This window comes from Metopolophium dirhodum, chromosome 1 (genome assembly GCF_019925205.1).
Source record: "Metopolophium dirhodum isolate CAU chromosome 1, ASM1992520v1, whole genome shotgun sequence".
Lineage (NCBI taxonomy): Eukaryota > Metazoa > Arthropoda > Insecta > Hemiptera > Aphididae > Metopolophium > Metopolophium dirhodum.
In genome coordinates this window covers 32,260,271-32,278,234 of record NC_083560.1, presented here as the reverse complement: position 1 = coordinate 32,278,234, position 17,964 = coordinate 32,260,271, and the positions used below count along the sequence as shown (strand labels likewise).

Below are 17,964 nucleotides of genomic sequence, written 5' to 3'. Positions count from 1 at the left end.
CATTTTAAATAAATAAATTGGATTAATCGGAAACAACACGTCATGTCGGTTGTTCGAAACAATTAGGGACAATTTAGGCGATAAAATTCGGTTATTCGGCGATAACCAATATTATTATGTGCCTACTGTGTAGAACTACAATTATATACCTACATTATCTTATGTCGTTACTATTTTACATATTTACACTTGTCCAATTTATTATTGTTATTATTTCGTTCAATTGATTACGGGAAACTGATTGTAGTACCTATTACGCCGTGCACCGATGCGACGAAAATAATTTACAAACTGTTTTTTTTTCGTCGCATTTTTCGGATTCACGTAGGACACAATGTTAAGCTCATTGTGCCAGTATGAACGTTGAAAACGATATCGATAGATACACAAATTATTATTATTTTACACGACAAAAAATTATTATTTTTTTTTTGATAGTAGCTGCATTGTTATTTAAAACTAGGCGTACATTTTTTTTACACAATAAATAAAACCAATCACTTATTAGAAACAATCGGTTAATTGACACACTTCACCTCGGGGCTCGGACCAAAAGTGTTTCAAATATTAGCGGCGTATTATGATTTATAAATTTCCCCTTAGATTCTTAGAAACATTTCTGTAGTTTGTCATTGAAGCATATTCGGCTACATTTCATGTTCTTTATACGACCATGGTCAATACTCAATACTAAATTATCTGTAGAAGTAAATGGCTAACTATGACTTATGGATAAATAATTTCAGTGGTGATAGTTATCCGTCATAGATTCCGAAAACGCATAGCTAATAACATGGCTATATAGATTCTTTCTACCAAATACTATAGATTAATATCTAATCTATAGTAGGTATTTGTTTCTACTCATATTAATTCATACGACGGCCGAAGAAAACAGCGATGACTTGTAAGAATATTAAATTATTAAATTCATAATAGATAATATAAAATTATATTCATTTTCATTATATTATCCTAAATTGTAACGTAAATTATTGTTTATTTTGTATACTTTAAGCTAAAAAGTTGAAACTTATTCCACTAAAAATGTCTGACGATGAAATGGAAACAAATTATGAAATTACTGATTTTGATTTGGAAAATGATTAAATACGAACTACAGACCCGGAGACGACAAACTGAAAACCAAGCAATTTATGGTATAATATCCAATTAATTATGTAAACGCTAATGTATGAAATTCCACAATTCTATAAAATAATTAGTTATTGTATAGAATTACGGGTACTGTCAGTTAATGTATTGAATGAATCCATAAATTCATACTTCAACTAGTTATTCTACTTATTAACTAGCTACTTGTATTCCTTTATTTTGTTATGATACCATATTAGACACTAAACCACTACAGTTGACTTGTCATTTCAACCTTTAAATTTCAATATATACCGATGATCGATCACCAAGTCATGTAATGGTAAAGTGATATGCTGTACCTAAATATTTTTTTAATGAATTATCAATTACTTTGAAAATTTTAATTTCCCATAAATTATAGTTTACTTTAAACTTTTAAAATTAGAAGAGTTAAAAACTGAAAACAACAATTTTCATGAAATAATAAACAGAGGTGGTTTGAAAGTCTTATATTTAGTGGAATAAGACACATATTAAACTATTCTGTACTATGTTATTGTTAGAGATGTAAAATAAGTACCTATATTTTATTTAAAGTTGTTAACACTTTATAAATAAACAAATACAGATTAATTAAATTACTTAATTAAAATTTAATAAAATAAAATAAAATATTTAGAACAATTATTATTAATTAACAATATTAACTAAACTAACATTTTAAACAATGTCATTATAACAGCTTAAACAGCATTTGCAGTGTCCAATGTTTGCTGAGGTTCATTAGATTCCAATAAAATTAATTCTTTTTCAATAAACTATTATGTTCCCCAACCTAAAAATATAAATATTATTATTTATTAGTAATTTCACAAGAAAGTTTTAAGGAATTACTTATTAGTTTTTTATTAGCACATTTTTAATTAATAAATTTTATTTGACATAATTTTACTCTTACTATACAATAAAAATAATACAAACAAAATTGTTGAATTATTTTATATAAAGTTTCCAGATATTCGAACACATAAATTAGGTGTACGGGAAATAATTATTTTAGTATTTATAAAACTGAAACTAAATATCTCTTTTGCTGTGTTAGCTATTTTTTTTTTTAAAATATCAGTCTGTCAATTTGTAGGTCCATATATATTTAAACTTTTCCTCTTCTAGGTAGTATTTTTGAATACTTGAGGCCAAAAATATTTACTCATTTTTATTGCCCACTCTTCATCGGTATGTTGACGTTTACCATAAGTAAATAACTGGTAACATCTGCTGCCAGTTATTCTAAATTGACTGATACTATACCAAAATGCTTCATTATTTTCACTTATTTTTCACTTATTTTCTTATGTATACCAAATTACACTACATAAGTATGGACATCATTTTCTGGCTGCAATCTCCCAAGTTTAATACTGAATATTGTTCCACAGCAGTAAGAAGTACATGGTCAATTATAGGAAACAAACCCATATTTACTGGACAATGTACCAATTTCCGATTGTCCATACAAGTATTTCTACCTTTGGCATGTAATGATAAAGCTGTTGTGTCTGATACTTTAATGAATTCATTTTTAGAAAAAATAATAAATGTATAGGTTAGCCACCCAAGATGTGTTGGAAAGATTTAATAATAAAGCTATAATACAATGTATAAGTACTTATACCAATTTTACCTAATAAAATTTGAACCAATAGATACACTATTTAGGTCACTTGATGTTCTATAAATTAGGTTCACACAACCATAATCACCTGATATCCATCAAAAAAATTATTATTGATTAAGACAATTAATGTTATAATTTATAAGTAATACATAATAATAGTATTTGTGTACTCGAGATAACGAAAAATGATTAATTTTATATCGAGTTATCGGGAGCAAAACGCTATTAAGTGATATAGTAGTTTCAAGGGGATTTCAATGTAATTTGAGGTAACAAAAAATTCAAGATAGCGACTTTTAATATAATAAATATTTACTGTATAAAGAAAAAATATTGAAATTACATTAATAATTTTAGATTTAAAATTAGAACAGTCAATTAAAATTTTGATAATTGGTATAACATGAATTCATAATAGTTCGAAAACAAATAATATGAAAATTGTTATATTGATAATTTTATTGAACAATTATAAAGAAAAAACAACTTACTTCTGACTTAATTTACTTTTAATGATAAACTCTTGTTTAATTTTCAGGGTCATGAGTATAATAATCCAGCTAAAAAACCACAGATTTTCTTAAGACTGTGCTTCAAGGATCTAAACCAAAAAAGTAGTACTTAGATTAACTGTTTTTTTTTCAAAATATGTTCTTATCAGTATGTTGAAAATTGATTATGTTTAATATAATTAATGTACTACAGTATTGCTTTCTATAAATATTTAAAAAATAAAAATTGTGTATTATATTGAAAGTAATTCAAATTTAAATATTATGTTTAATTACATATTATTTATTTTATGTTTAATTTTCATTACTGTGTATTTTTTTTTATTTGATTTTAGTTACTTGTCATACAATAAATATTTTTTTATAAGTATTTATGGTAAACACTCCAACAATAATGTAGATTAGTGTAAATCATGTTTAGTTGAATAGTAAAAATGCGTTCGATATTCAAATAATATCAAATATTAGACGATATATAAAAGTTATAAATACATTACAGAGTACAGACAACATTTTTATTTTTCTGGTTCTCAGCTTAGTTTGGGAAAATAATAATTATTAATTAATATTTTGATATTGTGTATAATGAATAATTGTGTAATATATTATATGAAACATTGAAAACAAAATTATTTTATCATGGACAATTATAAAAAGTATTTTATAGAAGAAATATAATCTGTAAATATAATATAACTAGCTGACCCGGCAAACGTTGTTTTGCCATATAAATTATTTCTAGGGAATTTGTAGTGAAGAAAAAATAACCAACTTATTGTAAGTGTATATAGGTAGATCAATTACCCGGCGTTGCCCGGAAACAAATTCGTGACAAATGAAATAAAGCCATGTATTACCATTTACCTTCTTAAATACATAATTATCGATAAGACATAAGGTTAGAATACTAAACTTAAAAAAAACTACGTTTTTTGAAAAGTAATTTTTATTATTTTGGAAAAATACTACATAACTACCGATTAACCAATATTTCTTTATAAACTATATTATTAGTTTTTTCACCAGGGGCATAAATGTATAAGTTTTTTTCTGAGCTTACACGGGAGCAGGCAACATAAAATTGTCCGTGAGTGAAGCATGGATCGCTGATGTCAATTCCTGCAACTTTCATTGTCTGTCCTTGTGCCTTATTAATTGACATAGCAAAACAAAGTTTAACTGGAAATTGGACACGTTTAAATTCGAAGGGGTACTCGTTTGTTATCATTGGTATTCTTGGGATATATACCATTTGACCACTCGCTGAGCCGGTAAGAATTTCAGCTTCAATAAGGTTTTTTTTCAAAGATAATATTTTTAATCTGGTTCCATTGCACAATTTGGGAGCATTTAAATTTCGCATGAGAATAATAGGCGCACCGATTTTTAAATCAAGTTTGTGTGGGGGGAGACCTGATGGATTTAATGAGTTAAGAAATTCAGTCGGGATATCTATAGCTTCATCTTGATTAGTAAGTGTATCTATGGAAATATAGTTTTTTTTATCAGCTTCGAACATGGAAAGAACTTTTTCGTTTATGATGTTGACGATGTCGTTTTTAGGGGCCAAAATTGCACGTTCACGGATTCATTGGATTTATTGGAAAGATGAGAAATTTCAGGATAAACTTTGTTGATTAAGTTATTTTGATCAAGAACCGAAATTGCAAATGTAGAATTTATTTGTATTATGCTATCCTTATCATTCTGAAAAGTTCCGTCACCAATTTTCAAAAGATGTTGTGAGAAGAGCTCGGCATTATTATCACCACCAAGGTGTACACGCATATTGGTTGTTAATCTCAAAGATGTTATGTAAGACCAAAGATAAGATGACTTTAGACAGGCGTTGATTTCATCACTTTTAGTGCCTTTAGGCACAACTGGCAATATTTGTCTAAAGTCACCAGCAAAAAGAATAACAACTCCGCCCATTGGGCGATCATTATTTTTAAAATCCCTCAGCGTTCTATCAAGTGCCTCAGGACCACCTTTATTCGCCATTGTTGATTCATCCCAAACAATAAAACGTGTCTCCCTTAATAATTTACCCAAAGAACTTTGTTTCTTCACACTACAAACTGGGCGTTCGTTAGTCTGAAGATCCAAAGGTAATTTGAAAGCGGAATGTGCTGTCTTGCCATTTTGTAATAATGTTGCTGCTATCCCGGAAGAAGCGACTGCTAATGAAATTATTCTCTCTACACGTAGCTTTGCAAGCAAGAGATTCAGCATGAAGGTCTTGCCAGTTCCACCAGGAGCATCAAGAAAAAATAATTCTCCAGTATCTTGCAAAACGCTTTGTAAAATAGTATTATAAACAACTTGCTGATCGTTTGTTAACTTCGGCTCATTCTCCTGGATGTAATTTGAAAGTATATCATAATCATAAGAAGTTTCTGCAATATAAGCCCTATCTCTAAGAAAATTATTATCATTATCATCAGTTCGTAACGGTGATTCCATGTTAAAATCAGACAGCTTCTTTCCAGATATTTTCAGAAGATCATTTTCTATTAATATTAAAGTTTTATTCAAAATATATGGAGTGACAGCTAAATCGTGATTTCCAGAACGATGCCTTTCTTGCTGCAAAATATCTAATGACATATTATTTTTGTGATTTTCCCACAGTTCTGTTAAATTAGTAATGTGGCAAAATGCTATCATAGTAACAAAAAGTTCTCTTAGATTCGACACTGATTGAAATAAAGCAGCTTCTTCGAGAGTAGAATTCCAATGACTTTCATCTTGTAACAGACCAAGCGCTTGGCAAGCTCTTTGAAATGTAAGGTGGATAACGTCATCCACAGTTTTTAAATCTAAAAATGAAGTTGGTCCACGGACGTGATGCAAAAGCATACGTAAATAATAACATTCAACATTACTTGGGTGAACAGTGTATACTCGACCGAGCACATTGGATTTCTTGACTCCAGGGTATTGTACAATTGGCTCTCCTTGTTTTCTTCTATTGAAACGATTATTAGTAAAAGTATAGTAAGATGGAACTTCAATATAAAGCAATGTTTTCGCGAATTCGTCATGGTGGCAAAGTTCAAAAAAAGCCATAAGAGTGGTGTTTCTAACATTTTCAAGTCTTTCGCGAGCATTTTGATCGGTGAAATAGACGCGTTGGCCATTTTCAAGGTGTACTGAGAGTTGAAAAATTGCTGGTGACCGTTCGTGAATCGTAAAACCAAATATTCGCCATGCAGCTTCTGATGAACTAATATATCTGCCATTTTGGAATGCTTTAATTTCATCACGCGATTCTACTGAGAATGCAGCCTGATCAGATTCTTTATTAATATAACTACAAATATATTGAATGGCTTTTACTGAATGGCAAAGTTCTATGTTGATGTGACAGTCAAATACACGTAATAATAAAGGGCTATATGGCACAATCCACCGATTATCGATTGTGACCATGCGATTACCGGATTTCCTAAGCTGAAAAGTTTGCCCCCCATCATCCGGTGATCGACGACGATATTTTGGATAACCATCCTGTCCGGATTGTGTCGCAATAGTAAACAGTTTCGGAAAACCTTTTGAACATTTTCCGTTTTGCATACACGGTGAATTCATGTTAAATGTACCACATGGGCCATGAATCATGTTTCTACTGACGACATTAAATAGGGAAGGATCTTCTTGTTGATTTGGCAACTCAGCACTAAGAACTAAATCGATGTCATTTGGCCTTAATTTATCGTTGTGCCACACTAAGAGATGAACATGAGGCAATCCTCTTTTTTGCCATTCAATAGTATACATATAACACCTAACTCCACCATATATTTTTTCTTTTGTAATTAAATCTATAAGTTTTTTCACTTTCAAATTGAAAACGCGTGCGATAATATTATTCCGGTCAGCGGGTATTTGATTAGTAAATAAACATGATTGAATATCTGGCCATTGAGGATTGCACGTCATCGTAATAAAAAGATCTGGGCGTCCGTAATTTCGTACGTACACCATGGCATCTTGTTTACGTTGCTGCATGTAGCGTGGACCACCAACAAATGAAGATGGTAAAATCACTCTCTGGCCAATTTGATCTGGGTTTTCGTCAGCTTGCATTGCATCTTGAAGGTCAGTGTAAATTTCAGTTCGTAATCTAGTTTGATTTGCTCTTAGATATTGAAGCCGTTCAGTTTCAATTTTCACGTACATATCGACAATATATTGATTCAAAAGTTTACCGTATTTAAGTATATTATTAGAATTTTCTCTGACTTGAAGTCTATAAGAGTAAAAGTCCATAGCGGAAACCGTTTTATTAAGAGGAATTTTTGTAATTGGATTAACTTGCGAAACATCAATAGAATAACCATTCTGTCCATAACAAAACATTAGAGGATACTGTAACGCATCGTACGAACGATGAATTTCACTTACGCGTGTTAATATATCATCTCGAGCTCTTAATACAATATCTCTCTTTGAAAATTCTTGGCCGACAATTAATATGGCTACTTCATCAGTTTGAGGAGTATTATATCGACCACGATGCTCTGCTTGTGGTTTTCTGTCGGCCCTAATAACAATCTTAAATTCATCTAGATTGGACGGCATCAAATCGAGTGCACTCTTAAAACTACGAATGTACGAATTATTTATATGCAACATATATTGCAAATCATATAATATTTGTTTATCTGTATTGGGAGCAATAGACAAACGCCTTTTCACTTCATTCTCTGAGTCACCCATAAAATATATCTGTAACAACTTTGGTTCTTCAGTACCGGTGGGTAATAAAGAACCAGCCAAATGATAGACTTGACCTTGAACTTCTTGTCATCTTGCTACACTGGACGGTGCTAGGTGGCCGGTGGCCGCTGACGTTTTACTCAATGACACTTTTGTCGACGATATTTTAACTGGTGCAAACTCAGAAGAAGACGCTCTCAACTGTCAAGACCAATTGATAAACCTTTGTGCACTCGCTCAATTTGAGCTCCGCAAGTGGGCCAGCAACAATGTACAACTTCTACAAATGGTCCCACCAGAATCTCGTGCAATGTCCGTCTCAGTCTTGTTCGACAGTGACGAACTCTCTGATTTGAAAGTATTAGGGTTAAAATGGGACCCATCTGCTGACACTTTTTCCTTTAAAGCTCAGCCATCGATGACTCAACCGACAAAACGATCTGTTCTGTCCGACATTGCTCGTGTCTTTGATCCGTTAGGACTGTTGTCACCCATGACCTTTTTCACAAAACACGTCATGCAACAGCTGTGGACCTCCGGTATCAACTGGGATGACCCAGTTCCCTCTGACATTGCCTCCCTATGGGCCCGATATCAGTCTGAACTGCAGCTAATTGAAACCATTAGTATTCCTCGTCGTATTACCTATGATCATGCTATTTCTGTACAACTCCATGCCTTTTCTGATAGCTCTGAAAAAGGTTATGCCGCGGCAGTATATCTCCGTGTAGAGACAGTCACGTCAGTGTATTGTCATCTCATAACAGGAAAGTCAAAAGTAGCCCCTCTCAAGCGGTCCACAATTCCCCGTCTGGAACTGTGTGGTGCCGTATTGGCTTCGAAACTCCTCCGATTGGTTGCTGACTCCTACACTAATCGCATAACTATTGACGAACTCCACGCCTGGACTGATTCCACCACAGCTCTCGTTTGGATTAGGTCTTCCCCTCATCGATGGGCCACATTCATCGCGAATCGAACCAGTCTGATCCACGATTTAACCACACCTGCAATTTGGCGCCATGTTCCCACGAAGGAGAATCCAGTCGATTGCGCATCGCGCGGATTGTTTCCTTCCGAGCTCCTCAACCACTCACTGTGGTGGACTGGTCCATCATTTTTACTGAGTCCTCCAGACAAATGGCCAAAATTACTGTTAACCAAACTTGAAGATTTCACTGGGCCCCCCTCAAGGGAAGCTCGAGTACCTACTGTGCTCACCGTCACTGTAGACATTCCGATAATCAATTTGTTAAATCGCATGTCATCTCTGCAGAAGATCCTTCGCGTAATCGCTTACTGTTTTCGATTTTCCAAGCCCCGTTCTGACGCTCCAATTAGCAACATTATAAATGCGACAGAGATCACTCGTGCTCTCTCTGCCTTGGTCTACTTAGTCCAACGTCAAACGTTTGCCGTCGAAATTGCAGCTCTGTCAAACGGTCTTCCCTGCTCAAAATCTCTCCGACGTTTAGACCTGTTTATTGACCCAGTTGGTGTTCTCAGAGTGGGCGGTCGGCTTCGCAACGCAGAAATTCCATACGTTCACAAGCATCCTGCTTTGTTGCCGTCCCGTCATCGTTTAACTGATCTAATAATTGATCACAACCATTGTGCATTAAGCCATCCAGGAGCCATGACCCTCCAATCACATTTACAGCGTGAGTTTTGGATACTGTCAGGGAGGCAGGCTATTAGGTCCCGGCTGCGATTATGTCTTCCATGCTTTCGCACTAGACCTCAAACGGTTCAACCAAAAATGGCTGCTCTTCCTAAATACAGAGTACAACAGATAAAACCATTTGCTATCTCAGGCGTTGATTATGCTGGCCCGATATCTATCAAAGGATCCCGTGGTCGCGCATCATCCAGGAGCTCTGCCTACATTTGTTTATTCGTCTGTACCGTAACCAAGGCATTGCACATCGAGCTCAGTTCTGACCTGTCAACGGAAACTTTCCTCCTAGCGTTCACTCGTTTTGCTGCTCGTCGTGGACCGATCAAAGAGATCCATAGTGATTGTGGTACTAATTTCGTTGGTGCCGCGAATATTTTAAACCCGCTACATAACTTCATCGCATCAGAAACCTATCAACACAGTGTACGAAATCATTTGTCCAAGGACCAAATTACTTGGTTTTTCAATCCTCCGTCTTCTCCTCACTTTGGAGGACTCTGGGAAGCTGGAGTAAAGTCGACTAAGTCGTTAATTTTTCGATCCATTGGAACCCATAGACTCACAAGTGAAGAACTAATCACTTTGTTGACAAAAATTGAAGCCACTCTAAATTCACGGCCTTTGTGTGCCCTTAGCAATGATCCCAAAGATTTAGAAGCTTTGACGCCAAGCCATTTTTTAACGCTGGTCCCATCGACATCTCTTCCGGACCCTTGTTTGGAAAACGTACCACTCTCAAAAATGCAGCGTTGGCGCTTAGTTACTGATCTCCACCGGTACTTCTGGACCAGATGGAAAAATGAATATTTGTCTACTCTCCAGCTGCGAACAAAATGGTCTGATGATGGAAAGCAGTTGAATGTTGGAGACCTTGTCCTAATAAAGGAACCCTCGCATCCGCTGTATTGGCGATACGGACGTATCACGGACCTCCACCCTGGTGCAGACGGGGTGTCACGCGTTGCTACTGTCCACACGTCGTCTGGAGTTCTAACTCGGCCAGCTGTCAAGTTGTGTCCAGTGCCTTCTTGTTGAAGTTCCTTCAAAGTGGGCGGTGATGTTGGCGCTGACAATGACCATCAGCGATATGCTAATGAGCACGACGGCACGAGTGTCTTATCGGTCAGTCCCACCTTCCACTCATCTCTTCACCCTATTATATATTCCTTGTGTATTATTATTATTATTGATTATTAGAATCACCATATTTATCGTCTTTGTTTTAGTTGTATTATCTTAATCTTTATTGTGTTTTTCTTATTATCATTTATTGCGGCCAACGCCCTTGTTGTCATATCTTTTTTTGTGTGCTTTTTTTCTCTCGTCAAATTTTTTATTGTCCCGCTATTGCAGCGTTCTTTTTGTTAATGTGATGTTCGTGTTCTTTACAATCTTGTCGGGTGTACGTATTTATTGGTACACACCAAGCATCATTTATATATATATTATTAATTTCGATCTGTACAATCGGACTGTCTGATCATTGTGATCAACCAAATTGTTATTATTACTGCGGTGTTACTTGCGACGCTACTGAAATCCGTCACTGCACCTGCTCATTATTATTGTTTAAAATAAACGGCCAAATTATTACCATTCAAACCGTGAGTTATAAATTTATATATCTTAATTATATTATTGCCATCCGTGGGTCACCTGATCCGCCGGCTTGTACGCCCACTGTGCGCCTCACCGTCACCAAGTGCCAGCTCCTCCCGCGTAAGTCCGCCAGCACTCGCCGTAGTGTGTGAGAGGCCGCCCAGGTCTTCGGAATCCGCATTCAACGGGTGTCTCCAATGTGGGCAGGCTGTCCGGGTCCACGTCAAGACTTTTAGTTTAAGCTTAGTCATTAAGGTTTAGCCAACTCATGTGAGCTCCGTGGTCATTGCACCTGTCCTAACCGACTACGGAGACCCCCCCCCCCCCCCAATAACTAAACTCTAAAATCTTGTTCTCCTCAACACCTCACGTCCCTTTCCTAATCTGAGGTCATCGTTATCGTCGTGCATATTAGGTTGCCTACCCAATTTATAAAAGGCGACATAAGCAATCCAAATCAATTTTTTTTTGGTCTCGACTGTTCGTCGAGTGGTCCTTCGGGAATGTGCTGCGTCAGCTGTCTTGGCGTACACAGTTTTCATTAATACTACCAACACTATTGGTAACAGATATATTATTTATATTATCATCATTATTATCGCTGTTAATATTGCAATTATCTGGCGAGCCATTGTTATTTTGACTTAATCTAAGTAAACGTTGACGTTTTATTATATTAGATGAACGACCTAAATTAATTTTCCTTTTCATTGTGATAAATTTTAATAATTAAAAGAAACGAATAAAAATTTAAAAATTATAGAAATTAAATTAAATTAAAAGTAAGTTATTATTAGTAATTTACTTATTATTAGTACTGTTTACTATTTAAATGCAGGCATCTTGAATATTTGACAGTTCATCGATAGTCGATGCACAAACATTAAGCAGCGTTCCAACTTTTACGAAGCTTCTCTTAAAATATCGGTCGGTCCGTCCTTCGTTCACTATAATGCGGTGAATTTCTATAGAATATGCGAGAAATTGTATTTTTTTTGTATTAACATAGATTATATTATTTTATGCACTTGAGTTCTTATTGATTAGATAATACTATAGTATGCGAGAAATTGTGTTTTTTTTGTATTAACATAGATTATATTATTTTATATATTTAATCTATGGTATTGATTTGAGTTATAATATAATAATTAAATAATTATAATTATAGTTTTCCATTAGCAACGAATAACAATATGAACTATCACGTCGCGCAACGATGATATGGAAGGGGAAGTTTGGGCGGCCACGTCTAGCCGCCGTCCGTTGCCGTACCGCGAACCTCACCCACCCAGTCTACGTAACTGGTCATTATTTATGATAATTGATAACTCCTTTGTTTTTAAAGTTAGAGAATCGATCAAAAGCCTTAAACCTTCTCCGCAATGAGCTTTTCAATTTAAAAAAAAAAACCATAACTATCGGTTCAGTAGTTTCCGAGAACATATCACTCAAAGGTTTTCATTTTCACATTTATATATTAGATATATTAGATAAGAATTTGTGATTGGTAACATATATATTATATTCAATTGACAGGGTACAATAATTAATTTGAAGAGAACCTTCTCCTTGGAGGTACTCTGTATTTCTATAAAAAGTATTAATAATAATTATAAGAAAAAAATAATTATGTAATTGTTAATATAATATAGTCAAATGAATTTCGTTAGTAATTTTCACACGTGAAAATAAAAATATATGACGACATCCGGATATCGCGTGTTTATTTCATGAAATTTATAATAAGTTTTCCAATCTTAAAAAGTGTTCAACCAGAAAATATGAACTAGGTATTTATTTTACTTTCTGTATTTCATATCTCCAATACAATATCTAAACACAAATGCATCAAACTTTCGGGACACTCTTTCTACGCAGAAAAGGTGATTACACGGAAACTAAAAAACATACTATAAAACCAAATATAGTGTACTATCTCGAGTATTTGCATCTTTTTGGAGCCTGGCAATAATCCCAAAAAAACTTCCGTTTTCAACTATACTAGTCTGAGCTGATTTATTTTTCCACCAAAGCATTAAATTCGATTTAAGAGGATGTCAGCACACTATTTGTTTTCTCTCTGGCGTACGCCCAACATAGACGAAATGCATTAACGCAGAATCATTTTTTTCTAAGTTTTCATGTAATCTTAGAGTAAAATCACTCATTACAAAAAATATAGAGAACAATATTTTTGAGGGAATAACACATCGATTTTATATTTTATTGTTATTTGACTTTGTATTTGACTTTTTTAATAAACAAAAAAATGTTGTAAATTTAAATTATGTTCAAATTGTTTTGAGACAACATTTTGACAAATCGATATGTCATTCCTTCAAAAATACCATTCTCTATCTTTTTTGTAATGAGTGATTTTACTCTAAGATTACTTAAAAACATAGAAAAAATGATTCTGCGTAACTGCGTTTTGTGAGTGTGGGCCAGAGAGAGAAAACAAATAGTGACATCCTCTTAAACCGTAATATGTCATATTATATTTTTTTCAAAGCATGTAGGTAATCCGTTTACCACCGTATTAATTATGTATAGGTAGTGATCGTAGTGATCGCTTGTGGACACGACGATCGGTACCACAATAATAATTATTTAAATGATGTAGCACGATCGTTTCAATGTTGAGAATGATAGGTAAATAATTTAAACACTTTTATTGTTACTTTAAATAAAATAGAATAATTTATTCATTCAAGTTTAAACTTAGAAATAATTAGGCGCACAATTGCAAGTTAACTATACACATTCAACTGATGCTGACTAGCTTTTAAATAATCCTAGGTGCTCTACCGTATTTATAATAGCTCTCTCAATGAGTTAAGGTGGTGTGATATTATGGCAAGATTCCCATTATTACGCGAATAAGTAAAAACAATAGCTGTATGTAAACTGCGGCAAAATCAACCTTTTCCTAAAAGTTGATACAAAACTGCGACAAAAAAAATGTTACTTTATACAATCTGCGACAAAACCGACTAGATACATTATGCAAACTGTGGCAATTTGTTAATTGTTTTATATACATTCTATATTATATACTATACTATTTTATATACCTTCTATATATACTATACTATAGTACTTAAATCATATATATATCGTGTATATCGATTAATTAATTATGTGATGCTGCGTCTTGCGTAGAAATTGTTAAGGTAAATCCAAATATAAATACATATTAATAAATTATATAGCCATATAGGTATATCTTTTTTATGAATTATGTAAATAGTTATTTAAAATTTAATCTTAAAAATGGCTTCATTAATTGTAATTAATTGTTATGTAATTTTTAATTAACAGTTATTTATTTTTTTAAATAGAACATAAAATGTTACTTACTACTGATTTAATTTTTTTAGTTTATTTATTAAATTAAATACCTATTTGTAGGTTTATTATAGGTTTATTATAGGTCTTTATATTTAACAATGCCTTTTTACAAACTGAATGAATATTACTATAGCCACTAGATAAATGAAAAAGAACAACATTAAGCATTGTTACAGATTACACCAAGTACATTATTATTTGCATTTACTATTTAAATACTATTCATTTTCTTGATAAACTTGATAGTACAAAAGTAGGTACAACATAATTAAAACAAAAATACTATCCTATCGATGTGTAACTTAGGTCAGAACCGTTATTAATTATCATGTTTTAACTATTCATCATATTATAATAAAATAATTTAAAAAGAAACTTATTTTTTATTTTTATTTTTTCTTCAAGAAGATAAAGATGGGTTCCGCTGAACATGTTTGTTTATTTTGTTTCATAAATTCTAAGACATCTGTTAAATGTTTAAATGCATACATTATTTTTCTTAATTTATTTATTACAAATTTTATGCGGCCATTCCATTAAATAAAATGTATATAATAAATTTTATTATATAAATTTTATGATACATTTCTATACTTAAGTAACCTATACTATTACTTAGGTAACCAAAATGAAATATACTTTAAGTAGTAACAAATTATGAACTATTTTATGAATAAAATTAGTTTTTATTTATTTATTATTTTTTACATAATTTTATTTCAACTAAAATATAAATATTATATATTATATTTAAATATATCTGTATGCCCTTTTAATATTATTTATATACCTATTTATATTGCGTTCTCGCATAATTGAATAAAATAATTTTAATTCACAATTATAATATTTTGAATGAGCTTTTAAAATTTAAATTTCAGATATTTTGTTTAATATTCTAATTGTATTATTTAAAACCTTCTAAGGTAAATCTGCAGGCTAAATTATGAATAATGACAACAAAAAAAAGAAAATTTAAAGGTGGTGCAGAGAAAAATAGGGAAAAACACCAGAAAATATTAAACACTGTGGCCCAACAATGTCACAAAATAACTAACATGTTTTCTTCCAATACATCATGTAAAGTAAGTTAATACTTATTTTTTATGCTCAAGAATTATGAACATTAAATATTAAACATTTTCTAAAATCAAAACTATTACAACTATTACAAATACCTGATATTTATTTTTAAAAAAATTAGCAATCTGTAGCCAAAATTATTTCTCTACAAGTTATTCGAAAAATTGCAGATGGTTCCAATATTGTAATAGACAACCATTCTACAAATAATTGTTTGGTAAATAAACCTATTTTTTAAATCTTGACTTATGAGTAGGTACTTATTAATTATAAAATATTAATATATCATTTTAGGAATCTGCAGCCAAAAATGTTTCCACTGAAGTTATTGAAGAAAATGCAGATATTGCCAATATTGTAATGGAAAACAATTCCACAAATAATTGTTTGGTAAATAAACTTATTTTTTAAATCTTGACTTATGAGTAGGTACTTATTAATTATAAAATATTAATATATCATTTTAGAAATCTGCAGCTAAAAATGTTTCCACAGAAGTTATTGAAGAAAATGCAGATATTGCCAATATTGTAATGGAAAACAATTCTACAAATAATTGTTTGGTAAATAAACTTATTTTTTAAATCTTGACTTATGAGTTATAAGTAGGTAGGTACTTATTAATTATAAATTATTATAATATATATATATATATTATAATTTTAGCAATCCGTAGTCAAAAATGTTTCACTTGAATTATTTGAAGAAACTGCAAGTGGAGATCTATTGGATGGTTCAAATATAATTTTTAGAAATGATCCTGTTAATTTTGTTAATGTTGAACAATGGACTCCAGAGTTAAGAAATATGATTCTAAGTTTGGGAGCTTGTCAGCCCAAAGAACAAGATTTAAGCTTGGTGAGTTATAAAAAAGACCATCCATTGGAAAAAAGACCTTATTGACAGTGAGACCAAAAATTTGATATTACATATTGTATGAACTATAATATAAACATTCAGTGAAATTTTCATCTATATTCGGTATATTATTATACGGTTACTTTCCTTAGGTACTAAATCTCAATACTTAATTAGGTACCTACCGGTAATAATGCGGACATGTGGTATTTCGTAATTGATTACAATAATAATATTGGAAATCTTTATATAGTCAGATTAAAGGTATTTACCTTAAATAGGTATATGAATGTCGAATAACAACGACCTATTCAAAATTTTAGTTAAATAGAATATTTTATTTTGTGGTTAATTCTTAAATTAATAAGTAATAATGTAGAACGTTTTCAATCGAAGAGCATGTCAAGCTAGTTTTTTTGTATCTATGGTTCGATCAATAAATGTTTTGCCGAAACAGCTAGACAGTTTAATGTTTTACATCTAGGTAAAAATGAAATTATAATATGTATTATATTATAATATTATATATTATAGTTATAATTACAAATTAAATTATAATACGCTAAAATATATATTTAAAAGTATGTTATTGTGATACTATTAATTCAAAATAATTTGCTTCCTAATATAATTAACTGTATTAAATTAATTATTATTGTAATAATTATAATTTAAAGTATTAGGTAATGCATTAACTAAACTTTAGAGGAAAATATTAATTAGATAATAAATTAGCTAACCGAAATTGATAATTTGACAATCAATATTTTAGAAAAAAATCTTTAGATTAAAAAATATAGTCGTTACCATTTAGAAAATTAAGTTAATATTGCTGTTGGTACAATTACGTGAATAAATATTTCTGACTATGATGAATTTAATACATTATTAATGAAATTAAAAACTGAATATTTCCGTAAATATCTGAAAACTAGTTAAAATATTTTGAAAATGCTAATTTAAACATTCAGTGAAAATATGTGTATTTATATGGTCTTTTGATTTGGAGTTACACCAAAAACCAAAACCAATTTTGTCAAATACCGATTTTTGTAAAAATATCCTTTTTTTTTATCTTTTTTTATGTTTTTTTGTTTTGATTTCAGCAATTTTTTGTTTGCTAGTTTCTGAAGCATGATTATTTTCACTATTTTGACTACGTAAGTATTGTTTTCTACAAGGTATCAAAAATTTTGTTACTTTGCCTGTACAGTTAAAACCAGTTGACATTAAAAAAGTAGCCACAAACATAGATCTTAGTTTTTTCTGTACAGATTTATAGATTTCTATTATTCTAAATATCATAAAAACAAGTTTACAAATGGGCATCTAACATAATAGAAATTATGTTAATTTTAAAATAATCCTCATTTTAAATT

The 17,964-nt window shown here is 31.6% G+C and overlaps 3 protein-coding genes across 3 annotated transcripts; 1 reads left to right on the top strand and 2 right to left on the bottom strand.

Moving 5' to 3' along the window:
• Nucleotides 1-4,261: 4,261 nt before the first annotated feature.
• LOC132936466 (ATP-dependent DNA helicase PIF6-like) lies at nucleotides 4,262-4,807 on the bottom strand. The gene has a single exon (XM_061003204.1). The coding sequence runs from the start codon at nucleotides 4,805-4,807 to the stop codon at nucleotides 4,262-4,264; it is 546 nt and encodes a 181-aa protein (XP_060859187.1).
• Nucleotides 4,808-4,824: 17 nt separating this feature from the next.
• On the bottom strand, nucleotides 4,825-8,013 carry LOC132936458 (uncharacterized). The gene has a single exon (XM_061003192.1). The coding sequence runs from the start codon at nucleotides 8,011-8,013 to the stop codon at nucleotides 4,825-4,827; it is 3,189 nt and encodes a 1,062-aa protein (XP_060859175.1).
• Nucleotides 8,014-8,299: 286 nt separating this feature from the next.
• On the top strand, nucleotides 8,300-10,726 carry LOC132936447 (uncharacterized). Its single transcript, XM_061003182.1, has one exon. The coding sequence runs from the start codon at nucleotides 8,300-8,302 to the stop codon at nucleotides 10,724-10,726; it is 2,427 nt and encodes an 808-aa protein (XP_060859165.1).
• Nucleotides 10,727-17,964: the final 7,238 nt, after the last annotated feature.

What these genes read in the sequence shown, in the direction of transcription:
- LOC132936466 (XM_061003204.1), bottom strand. Translation starts at nt 4,807, where the DNA reads ATGTTCGAAGCTGATAAAAAAAACTATATTTCCATAGATACACTTACT.
- LOC132936458 (XM_061003192.1), bottom strand. Translation starts at nt 8,013, where the DNA reads ATGGGTGACTCAGAGAATGAAGTGAAAAGGCGTTTGTCTATTGCTCCC.
- LOC132936447 (XM_061003182.1), top strand. Translation starts at nt 8,300, where the DNA reads ATGGTCCCACCAGAATCTCGTGCAATGTCCGTCTCAGTCTTGTTCGAC.